Source organism: Phyllopteryx taeniolatus, chromosome 1 (assembly GCF_024500385.1).
Source record: "Phyllopteryx taeniolatus isolate TA_2022b chromosome 1, UOR_Ptae_1.2, whole genome shotgun sequence".
In the NCBI taxonomy this organism is placed as follows: Eukaryota; Metazoa; Chordata; class Actinopteri; order Syngnathiformes; family Syngnathidae; genus Phyllopteryx; species Phyllopteryx taeniolatus.
This window is the reverse complement of record NC_084502.1, coordinates 24,893,858-24,906,130: the sequence shown is the minus strand read 5'-3', so window position 1 is coordinate 24,906,130 and position 12,273 is coordinate 24,893,858. Positions and strand designations below refer to the sequence as shown.

Below are 12,273 nucleotides of genomic sequence, written 5' to 3'. Positions count from 1 at the left end.
TTGACTGGGCTACTGTTATCTCCTCTTTGTCTTTTGGGGGGGGGGGGGGGGGGGGGGGGGGGGGTTACTGGTACAAATCGCATCAATGAAACTGAGGAGAGACCATGACAGGAATTAAGAGTTACATCATGGAAGAAGTAGAGAAAAGTTTGCTACCTGGTCCGGAGCTGGAGCCTGAACGGGCGTGCAAGGTGATGTCTGACTGCTGTTGTGGGTGGTGGGCCGGCACCTGCTGTGACTGTGTCTTGTTAACCGTCATGCCATGCTGAGAGCTGCCGCCGTCTGGGGACGAGGTGGGTACCAGCAAAGGTTGCTGGGAAGGAGTGGATGTAGGCGGCAGATGCAAGGGTCGGATCCTCTCGGCCATCAGTTGCTCTTTGATCTTGTTAATGAGCACCAGGTTATCCAACTGAAAAGGTTAACAAGTCACGCTCAACAGAAAACTGACAATGTGACTACATGTGATTTATGCACACCCACTTCCAGAATAAAAGTCTACAACACAAAGCATTTCATCTTGCCCGCCATGCAATTTTGAAAAAATTAAACCTGACTTCATGAAAAAAAACCATTTAACCCTCATATGTAGTAAACATGTATTTGATCATTGCAATAGATTGTTTTTCAGATATGTGAAATGACCCCTGATCTAGTAGCTTTTGTCACTACAGACCATTCACACGTGCTAACAATGAAAGATGGAAACATCACATAAGTGAAAATGACTTACCTGGCCAGGCATGGATGGAGGTGGAGGCCAGAAATAAGGGTTGTTAAATCGAGGCTCTGCCATCCTAAAATTGAGAATCAGAGGACATTTTCTGAGGTGGATTTTTTTGTTTTTGTTTATTGCTCAGGATGATCTATTTTTTTTCTGCGAACAGAGTGGAGATAGTTTACAAAACCAGTCACTGTTGCCAAATTTGTAACATGTTTTTGTATTTTTAACAACTTTTGCAAACCCTGGACTCTAGTGACCAGTTTTCAAAAAAAGTGACTAGCAGATTTAAATCCCACTAAGAAACAGATAACATGAACATAATCATCGTTTTCCATATGAACATTGCCAAAAATCTTTTGCAAAAGCAGGGATTTATGTTGGAAACTTTTAACCCAAGGTGAGGTGTGCTGCCAAGCAAAGGTCGCCTTGCCTCACCCGTACAACTCTAAATGAGAAAAGAGTGCGAGAGAGGTGACGCAACCTTACTGATGTTACTCTTATATACAGCAGATATAAAAAGTCTACTCACCCCTGTTCAAATACCAAGTTTTTCTGATATAAAACAATGACAACAAGATAAATCATTTCAAAACTGTTTCACCATTACCGGAAAGTGACCTCCAACCTGTACAACTTGCTGGAGGAAATAAATGAAATCTTTTACTGAGGAGAAGTAAAAATAAACAACTTCGATAAGTGTGCACAACCTCTAATAACTGGGGATGTGGCTATAATCAATCACATTTTAAACTCATGTTAAATGGGAATCAGCACACACCTGGCACCATTTAAAGTGCCTCTGATTAACCACAAAGAAAATGTTGATATTCTAATAGGCTTTTCTTGACATTTTTGTAGTAATATCTTACAGCACAAGCCATCGTCTGCACAGAACTTCCACAGCATCAGAAGGATCTCATGCAGTCAGAAGGGTACAAAATAATTTTCAAGGCATTAAATATACAATGGAACACAGTGAAGACAGTCAAGTGGAGAAAATATGGCATAACGGTAACATTACCAAGAACTGGACATCACTCCAAAATTGAAAGTACAAGGAGAAAACAGCGCACGGAAGCTGCCAAGAGGCCGTCAGTAACATTGAAGGACCTGCAGGTGTTTTTGGCAAGTACTGGCTGTTTAGTACATGTCACAACAATCTCCCATCATCTTCATAAGTCTGGGCTATGAGTGGCAAGACAAAAGTCTTATCTTGCAAAGAAAAACATCCAAGCTGGCTACATTTTGCAAAAACAGACTTTAAATCTCAAATGCATGTGGGAAAACGTGTTACGGTCTGGTGAAACCAAGGTTGAACTTTATGGGCAGAATTCCAAAAACACTGCTAATCACCAAAGGAAGATCATATCTACAGTGGCGCATGGTAGTGACAGCATCATGCATTGGGGTTTTTCTTCTGAAGGAACTGGGGTCAGTTCCAAATATCAGTCAGTGTTGGCACAAAACCTTCAATCTTCTGCTAGAAAGCCAAAGATGAAAAGGAACATCATCTTTCCACGTGAAAATGACCCAAAGCGCACAAGGCACATCCAAATCAACTAAAGAGAATGGCTTCAACAGAAGACCATGAAGGTTTAGAAATTGTCTAGCTAGAGTCCAGACCTGCATTCAATACAATATTTGTGGGAGCGATCTGAAAAGGGCTGTGCACAGCAGATCCCCTCACAATCAGACCGATTTGGAGCGTTTTTGTGAAGAAGAGTGGGCAAATATTGCCACACCAAGACATTCCACACTGATCGACACCGACCCATAATGACTGGGTTCTGTAATAAAAGAAAAATGTGCCGCTACAAAGTATTAGCTTGAGGGTGTGCATATTTATCTAACTATGTTATTGTACATTTTTTCCATTATTTCAGTCCGTTTTTCAATTGTGCTTTTTCACATCCCAAAACCTTGCATTTGAACAGGTGTGTGTAGATTTGTGTAGATATCGACTGTATTTTTTGTTGTTTTAAGAAATCTATTGACAGATGATTTTGCTGAAACCAACTAATAGATTAATTATTAAATTATTTTTGTTCTTGTTTTTTAAGCCCCGTTTTTACAGTGTCATGGATCTTAGTAAATGTTTAAGTATGATTGTATTTTGAGAATCCAAAACTCTCCACAAGATAAATGAAAATGTAGTGACAAATTGAGGTTTGTCTGCATGTGTGTGCGTGCGCTTCCGTAGATTGCCACCACGAGCTGAAGTTCAAATGTCAAAATGTCATCCTATTTTATTTGAATGCAGGAGATTCACAGGGTTAGCTTTTAAATATAACTTTTGTGATTTGTTCTGTCTGATGATTTTTCGTTTTAACTTGCAGTTTATGAGTGAGCATTTCACTTGCTTCAAGCATTGTCCCCACTTAAAAATCTTAAAGTGTAACTAAACTCATAATCTTGTTTTTTTTCTAAATACATTACATGTGTTTGAAGATACGTGCTGAAAAGGTGTAAAGACTAAGAACAATATAGCACTGAATTGTTGAACTATAGCTAAAAACTCCTTTTCTTCATCTCTTTTTACCAGATTTTTTGGGGGGCAAGGCTAAAAACTAGCCCCGTGACATCAGCCGACTGGGGCATAAACTTTCTAGCTAGAGGCCCTCCCCCACTATATAAACAACAAGCGCTTTTATCCCATGCAGTGGCTATTCGGCAGAATTGCCACTTCCTCATTCATTAACTTGACCCATTACTACCAGTATAGTGGGCAATTGACCATCAAGCTATGCCCACAACTCGAAAAACACATCTAATGTGTTTTGTATTATTTGGGCGACAGTGTCTCCGGAGGGAGGGGGAAAATCATCTGGCTGTGACTGTCGAAGGCCGAACTTCGGCTCTCACAGCAGTGCGGGCACAACGGTCCCCCTGCCTGGATGACTTTTCCCGCTCCTACGTCTTGCGACGCATCGCGGCTTTACAGCGTCTATTCATGGCCCGCTAAATTTCAACGGAGACAAAGGGGTGGCAGCCCCAGAATATCTCTGTGCAGCCAGTGTGAGCATTTCTCCCCGCTTAGGAGGAGCTGTAAAAGTAGACACGTCTTTGATTGACAGCTGAAAGTTCCGGGAAGCGGAGATTTTTAGAGCAGAAAGCAACACGCCCACAGTCTGAAAACTGAAAGAGTTTCTCAAATCTTGACCAATTTGAAGCCTGATGTCACATACTTTGCAAGTTTTATTTTTTTTTATTTTTTTTAAATCCATTCATTCATTGTCCAAACAACAAGACTCTTGTTGTTTGATGTGTCAAATTTGCAAGCAAGCCATATTTTTGGTCTGTTTGGTTGCATTTTAAGGATTATAACTTGTTATTGAGACTTTATTACTGTTATGGGTCGTCTTAAAATAAGAAACCATAACTATATAGGAAGAGGTTGGAAGTAATGAAGTACTTTTTACTTTGTGCTAGGTAGATTTTTCAGCTATCTGTACTTGATTATTTTTCTAGCCACCTTTTATTTTTGCTCCTTACTTTTTACACACATATCTGTACTTTCTACGCCTCACATATTAAAAATGAGCTTGTTTCTTTTAAAACCTTCTAGAGTTAGTGATGATGCGACGTAAAAAGCAGAACGCCAAAAAAACGGACACCGGAAACAAATGAGCCAAGCGCATCGTAGATACGATACTCACCTTTGAGGCTATGGCAATGCTAAACTAGTGGGGCCAAAGTGTCTGTGCATTCCATGTTTCTAGAAACCAAAATAACAAGGATGCCTGCACATTGTGCTGCGTACGGTTGCACACACTTTGTACAATCACAACAAGGGAACTCAGAACTGGGAATAACCTATCATTGGTAAGTATATTTTTTGGGCTCTTTTTTTCAAAAGCGCCTGCAATGACTGAACCAAGTTAGGCTCGCTGGCAGTAAATTGTCACGTTTCAGCATTAATTGCAACTATTGCAATTATTTGTCCACTGCCAAAACCAAAATGTAACCAATGTAAATTTACATTTTTACTTAAATACATTTATAAGTGTGCACTTTTATTTAAGAGAGTGGCTTCAGTGCTTTTACGAGAGTTGTTTTTTGTCAGTGCGTTTACTTAAGTACTGAATAGCAGTACTTTTGACATCTCTGTATGAGTGTAGGTAGTATAAATACACTAGTTTTAAACGTGTTTTTTGAGGATGTTTACTTGTTTTCTGTAACCTGACAAATTATTTTGCATAATATATTCCTTTTACTTCTTTTGTACGATCGGTTTTGCAGTGTAATGGATCTTATTAGATGTTCAAATATGTTTGTATATAAAATATTGTTCATAGCTCTTCATGAGATGGAAAATTGTGAGAAATTGAGGCGTCATGCTATAATGGAAGTTTGTCTTCGTGCATGTAAGCTTGCGTAGATTGCCGCCACGAGTTGCAGTTCAAATCATCCAAATTTAAATATAAATTCTGTGCAGTACTGTCGACTCAAGAGACAGGTCTTAATAAATCTAGCCTTTGTATCTTGTCATGTAGCCTATAATCTGTCCTTTCCGCTGTGATGTGCGTGTTTCCGCACAAGAACGAGCCAGACGTCTTTTTTTTTTTTTTTTTTTTTTTTTTCTTACATTCGAAACTTTGCCTTCGTGTGGCCCGTGTTCGACCGTCTCCTGCCGGCCGGCTCTTGGGACGTTTTGGACGGCCACGGGGCTACTGGCACAGCGCGCCGCACACATTTTCGACCAGACCCACACGTTCCATCTTAAAACATTCCCAGACAAAAGAGAAACAAAAATGGCAGCCTTATTTTTATAAGGCGGGACGCCATATTCTGCAGTGTTCTTCTCCCCCCCCCCCCCCTCCCCAAAAAATGTACAGAGCGCGTGTCAGCGCGTACAGTGTGGCTTTATCACGTCCATGTTAGCATGATGGATTGTTTACGGCCCCTTGCAGCTTTGAATAGCCCGGCCTCCCCACCCCTTCAAAAAACTGACACTTCCTACAACAACCATGCCCTGACGAAGGGGGAGGAAAGAAAAAAAAAAAAGCAGCGCGGAAACAGAAGAAGAGATGCGGTCTGAAGCAGAACGGTCCAAAACCGAACACCTATCTTTCTCCTACATAACGCCTCGGCTATACAGTTAGAGGGCGACGTGCCATCTTAAACAAATCCCACTTTCTGTGCTGAGGTGGGATTTTTTTTGTTTTGTTTTGTTTTGTTTTTGTTGTTTTTTTTTTTTTTCAAATATTCTGCAACTCTTGGACGAATCGAAAGGACGGCGGCTTGCATTTTTTTTTCCGTGAACGGTGCAGCCGTTTTGAGCAGATAGTCGAACGATAATACATGCACAAATAAATACCTTTGCTCCTGACTGCAGGTATTGTCTTGCGATCACAGCCTTCATATACCAAAAAAAAAAAAAAAAAAAAAAAAAAAAGGCTGGATGTTCTTTCTGCCTGCCTCCAGCCCGAGCAACGCTTCCGGGTCGCTTTGTTCACTTCTGGGTGCTGCAGCCTCGATGGAGCTGCACGCACACATATACACACACAGACAGAGGAATACTCTCTGACCTACTTTGATGGCGTTAGGATAGAGTTGGCTCCCAGTGTGTTTGTTACACTTTGGGCGACAACTCGTGATTCATGCTGCATGTGTGTGTTGCATTGCAGCTTCTATAATGTGCAAATGCTTCAAAGTCGTCAAGTCATTATGTAAAAAGGAACTGGCCAAAGAGAATATATATGCGCTCACACTAGGCATATTTGCACCTAATAATCTAATGAGAGTCATGTCAAGAGGTGTATCTAAGTTGCAAAAGTAGTGATAATGCTAATTTTTGACAGCTCATTGACCTACAGTGGATATAAAAAGTCTACACACCCACATTCAAATATACGGAGCCCCCCTGGTGCCAAGGTATGAAAAAAATTTAATTCATTGATAATCTGTTCCCTCAGTTTAGTAAACTACCCTCAGTTTAGTCAACTGTACCCACAGTTTAGTAATCCGTACCCTCGGTTTAGTAAACTGTACCCTCAGTTTAGTAATCTGTACTCTCAGTTTAGTAATCCGTACCCTCAGTTTAGTAAACTGTACCGTCAGTTTAGTAATCCGTACCGTCAGTTTAGTAATCCGTACCCTCAGTTTAGTAAACTGTACCCTCAGTTTAGTAAACTGTACCCTCAGTTTAGTAATCCGTACCCTCAGTTTAGTAAACTGTACCCTCAATTTAGTAATCCGTACCCTCAGTTTAACAAATGTCTGGGGCTCCGTATACCTACGTATATCTGTCAAGTGAAGTAAGTTCTATTTGGATGTTATATTCTTACTGGTGTGAATTCTGTGAATAAATTGTCATGTCGTGATATATCCTACATCCCATTTTTTTCAACTGAAAGGCAATATTGCTGTAGTTCGAGGGGGTTGATCATTATATAGCAGTACTAGCAGGACCGGCTACAATTAGCCTGCGTGTTTCCTTTCACTTTCCGTGCTTTTAAGCATTCGCTTGCTGCAATCACGCTATCATGATAACCTTCTTATCACCGATATGTTGACGTAAGTGTAGTTTCTTTTCTGGCACATAGCGGCCACCAAAGGGGTCCTAGTTGAGTTGAGTTCTCGCCGCAGAAGTGGAAGTTCGCAGACAGACAAATGCGTCTGTGATGGATCAAGCAATGTAAGTATCTTGTCTGCAGTTATTCACCTTTTTGTTTCATGATAACGATTTGTTGGGGCTACTTACTGCCGTACTGAGCTACCAGATTTTCCTTTTCAACTGAAAGACAAAGTTTGAGGGGGTTGATATTGGCAGTGGCCGGCTATAATGAATGCACGTTTCTCTGCAACGATGTTTTTATCGGACTTTTAAGACATTCACTGGAGTCATGCTATCATATAAAGCTCTTCTATACCCCGCATGCTCCGATTTAAGGAGTGTTCAGGAAGAGATTTTGGGCAGCCGTCTAGATATCTTCCTCATTCCTTATCACAGGGGTTCCCAAACGTTTAGGAAGGAACCCCCCACTGCCCCCCCCCCCCCCCCCCCCCAAAAAAAATAACAAACCCGGTCACTGAGGACCCCCCCCCCCCACACACACACACACACACACACACTTGTTTGGATTGGTGGTTAAAGCTCAACATAACACTGACATTTTTTATGTAAATAAATATGCTAAATGATAATCTAAACAGAATTCTATTCCCCCCCTACAGAACTGATGTGTTGTTTGACAAGTACTGGTATCCATTATGGATCAACAAGAGCTCTTAGAGCTTTACTTTCATTTGGGACTTAACTACAAACACATTCTGCACGTGCTGAGCTCCAAACACAGGATTGATCTTAGTTTGAGGACCCTCAAACGAATTCTAAAGAAGCATGGATTGTTCCGCCGAATCTATTATGACCACCCAGAAACAGTTGTGGACTTTATCAGGGAGGAGCTACAAGGCTCAGGGGCTTTGCATGGCTACAGGTGGATGCACACAAAATGCAAAGACAGGGGGCTGCACGTACGTAAGGAAGATGTACGCCTGCTCCTTTCCACGATTTACCCAGAGGGCACCGAATTTAGAAGGAGAAGACGACTGCACAGATGAGCATACTTTGCCAAGGGTCCAAATTTTGTCTGGCATGTTGATTCGTATGACAAATTAAAACCATTTGGCATTTGTATCAGTGGAGCCATTGATGGTTTTTCAAGGCGAATTCTGTGGCTGAATGCACACCATACAAGCAGTGATCCAAAAGTCATCAGTGGCTACTTTATTGAAACCATTAAGGAATTAGGTGGATGTGCGCGCATCGTGAGATCTGACATGGGGACAGAAAACAGTTCCATCCGAGATATGCAGCGTTTCCTTCGTGGGACCCACAATGATGTTCATGCTGGTGACAAGAGCTTTGTTGTTGGGAGAAGCACATCTAATCAGAGAATCGAGAGTTGGTGGGGCTTTCTCCGTCGAGAGTGTGTGGAATTCTGGCTGGACCTCTTCCACAGACTGAAGGATGAAGGACATTTTGATGCCGACCTACTGGACAAGAACCTCATGTTGTTTTGCTTCCTTGGTTTAATACAGGCAAGTAGCAACATTTCACAGGCATTTTGCATGTGCTTACTTCATGTTGGCCATCCTCTGTGCCATATCATGGCAAAGTTACAAATGTGCTCTTTTATATTTTTCTTCCCAGGAATGGGACTTTGAATTGAAAAAGTTCAATGGCATTGCCCATTTGGAAACATATTAAACCTTTGCCCCTCAAAATAACATTCAACATTGGTAAGGAGCAATTTCTAGAAGTTTTCTGTGACATTAGAATCAAATTGTATTTACGGTGCAGTCTCACTGGATTTTATTCTTTTGGCATAGTAGGCCTTGACAGGCACGTGCACCAACATTTTTGAGGACAGCTGGTACTCAAGCTAAAAAAGGACACCCATCATCAAAATTATTCATTCAATTAAGAAAATCGGTATGTACAGTGGGTACGGAAAGTTTTCAGACCCCCTTAATTTTTTCACTCTTTGTTATATTGCAGCCATTTGTTCAAATAATTTTTCATTTTTTTCCTCATTAATGTACACAGCAAAAAAACGTAATTGTTGAAATTTTTACTGTTAAAAAAAAAAAACTGAAATATCACACAGCCATAAGTATTCAGACCCTTTGCTGTGACACTCATGTATTGAACTCGGGTGCTGTCCATTTCTACTGATCATCCTTAAAATGGTTCTACACCTTCATTGGAGTCCAGCTATGTTTGATTATACTATTGTTATTTTATAATACTATAATATTATAATATTATTTATTTGTTATTAATTATTTATTATTATATTATAGTTTGCATTATCTTTATCATTTATTATTACAATGACCCGAAGCACACAGCTAAAATACCGAAGGAGTGGCTTCAGATCAACTCCGTGACTGTTTTTGAATGGCCCAGCCAGAGCCCTGACTTTAACCCAATTGAGCATCTCTAGAAAGACCTGAAAATGGCTGCCCACCAACGTTCACCATCCAACCTGACAGAACTGGAGAGGATCTGCAAAGAGGAATGGCAGAGAATCCCCAAATCCAGGTGTGAAAAACTTGTTGCACCATTCCCCCAAAAGACTCGTGGCTGTATTAGCTCAAAAGGGGGCTTGCTTCTACTAAATACTGAGCAAAGGGTCTGAATACTTATGGCTCTGTGATATTTAAATTTTTCTTTTTTAATAAATCTGCAAAAATCTCAACAATTAAGTTTTTTTTCTGTGTACATTAATGAGGAAAAAAATGAAAAGTTATTTTAACAAATGGCTGCAATATAACAAAGAGTGAAAAATTTAAGGGGGTCTGAAAACTTTCCGTACTCATTGTATGTAGGCAGCGCGGCGGACGACTGGTTAGCACATCTGCCTCACAGTTCTGAGGACTGGGGTTCATGTCCCGGCCTCGCCTGTGTGGAGTTTGCGTGTTCTCCCCGTGCCTGTGTGGGTTTTCTCCGGGCACTCCGGTTTCCTCCCACCTCCCAAAAACATGCATGCTAGGGTGATTGAAGACTCTAAATTGCCCGTAGGTGTGAATGGTTGTTTGTTTCTATGTGCCCTGTGATTGGCTGGTGACCAGTTCAGGGTGTACCCCACCTCTCGCCCGAAGATAGCTGGGATAGGCTCCAGCACGCCCGCGACCCGCGTGAGGAGAAGCGGTACAGAAAATGGATGCATGGGTATGTATGTATTTAATTTACAGGACATTTTTATTTCTGTTAATACAGTAAAGACAGTCAATATTACAACTATTAAAAAAGAGGTAAGGAGAGGTTACAAAGGATATAAAAAGTCAACACACCCCTGTTCAAATGGCAGATTTTTGAAGAAGAGAGGGGCTGGGAGCATATGTGGAATTCTCCCAAGGACTCAAATAAATGCCCATCAGATTTCAAATCACTTGATAAAATTGTGGACAGAGAGGGTTATTTATTTATTTATTTGATGGGTAGAGGGGCTACAGCAAACAAAGGGCACTTTTTTTGCCCAGGGCAAAAGGGCAGGTGCTTGAGCACCACCTAGTGGGTATGTGTGCACGCGCCTGTTCCTTGGTGAAAAGTTGAAAAGGATGGAGTTGTCAGTGGTGAACTGTTAAGATGTCAGACATTACTCTACTGGTCTGGATGTGATGGCTATGCAAGTCTGCTGACTGGAAAGTAAATACATGCTACTTTTTAAAATAGGTTGTTATTACAAAGAGGATTATGTCTAGCCACAAATATGGTCGTGCTCTAACAGTCAATTGTTCGAACAGTCATTGTTTCAACTATGATTACGGTATACTTATAAAAATGTACAAGTTTACCTCAATATGGACACGGAAGCTGGTTTGACCTCAGTGAAGTTTTTATGAAAGATGTTGAAACTGCTGTGAGTTTTTTTTCTTCACTCTCACTTTGCCACAAGATTACAGAAGGCATCCATCCACATTAGTAGAGGTGTGATTGTACACTTAAATGAGATGCTACTTTAATAAAAGGTGTCAATTTTAAGTTTTTATGATATATTGTTCCGTTAACCAATTTGTTATGACAATTCTTTTTGTAACCCCTGTAGGATGAGTTGGATTCCACCAAGGAAGTGTGGAACAGCCATCTGATTCGTCCATCCAAGAACGAGCGGGTGCCTCATGGTCGGCCTCATGCAATGTTCATGGTACCTGAGCTGTATGGCACCCAGGACTTTTTGTGCCAAGTTGGTGAGGAGGACTTTATGAGGTGTGAAGGTGACTGCATCCACCGCAATGATGTTGCTTGTGATGCTGATGTGTTAACTCTCTGTACACATATAATGGCACAGAACAACCTTCAAGTCCCAGTCGATGGATATATGGCCATGGACAACTACCTTTACTTGAGAGATCATTTAAAAAAGCAGGTGGACATCCCAGATCCAGAAAGGAAAAATATAATCGGTCTAACCATTTATTATACCAACTGAATTTAATCACCACAATATCTCAACCGGGTAGATGAGTTCTCAACTGGCATTCTGTGAAATTCTTGAGATGCTCAGATGGATCCAAATTATGGGAGGGTTTTTATTTCCCGAACCTGGATTGTACAGTTCTCTGCCCCACCAAGGCTCTTCCTCATTAGTCCACTATTGAGCCTCCACCACATTTCACCATTTATGAGCCTCCTCTTTATTTGACCTTCGATGGACAAGCTCCTCAATCTTCCGCCAAACAAGTGTTCTTTTCACGCCTCATTTGACCGGCATCCACTGATGGAATTCAGACCCTTGTTCAGAAAAAAGGTATCTGGACAGACAGCTGTCTTCAGCCATGACAATTTCTTTCAGCTCTTTTGGTTTATGAAATGTTTTGTTGTTGCAGTTAATTTCACAGCATACTTTTCATTGTATATATTCTATTACATCATTATTACGTGTATTTGCCTTGATATTGCCACCCAAATTGCTGATGTATACACATTTTTGTGATCAAAATATGTAGCTATAAACCTCCATCAGGCATGCAGTGAGTAATTCAGACAACATGTCACAATCACTAATTGTTAACATTTAAGTCTGTTGCTATAAATGTGTGTG

The 12,273-nt window shown here is 40.9% G+C and overlaps 2 protein-coding genes across 12 annotated transcripts in view; one reads left to right on the top strand and one right to left on the bottom strand.

The window, feature by feature from the left end:
- znf362b (zinc finger protein 362b) overlaps positions 1–6,169 on the bottom strand; it is a 22,759-nt gene extending 16,590 nt beyond the window's left edge. The window contains exons 1-3 of one of the 4 annotated variants that reach the window (XM_061783091.1): positions 6,039–6,169; positions 731–794; positions 157–409 (exon numbers count right to left, since the gene is read on the bottom strand). In XM_061783091.1, the coding sequence (XP_061639075.1) occupies positions 157–409; positions 731–793 (316 nt within the window). In that variant the 5' untranslated portion in view covers position 794; positions 6,039–6,169. The other 3 variants (XM_061783104.1, XM_061783095.1, XM_061783083.1) reach the window with 3 other exon arrangements.
- The window catches only part of LOC133482721 (uncharacterized), a 24,692-nt gene extending 12,419 nt beyond the window's left edge, over positions 1–12,273 (top strand). The window contains exons 1-3 of one of the 8 annotated variants that reach the window (XR_009789899.1): positions 6,264–6,595; positions 7,267–7,358; positions 7,898–8,760. Coding sequence is in view for 1 of the 8 variants with exons in the window: in XM_061783149.1 (XP_061639133.1) it covers positions 8,504–8,764; positions 11,278–11,661 (645 nt within the window). In the remaining 7 variants the exon portion in view is untranslated. Of the gene's footprint in view, positions 1–1,579; positions 2,012–6,263; positions 6,596–7,266; positions 7,359–7,897; positions 8,765–8,876; positions 10,401–11,277 lie in introns of those variants that run through there. The other 7 variants (XR_009789902.1, XR_009789891.1, XR_009789897.1 and 4 more) reach the window with 7 other exon arrangements.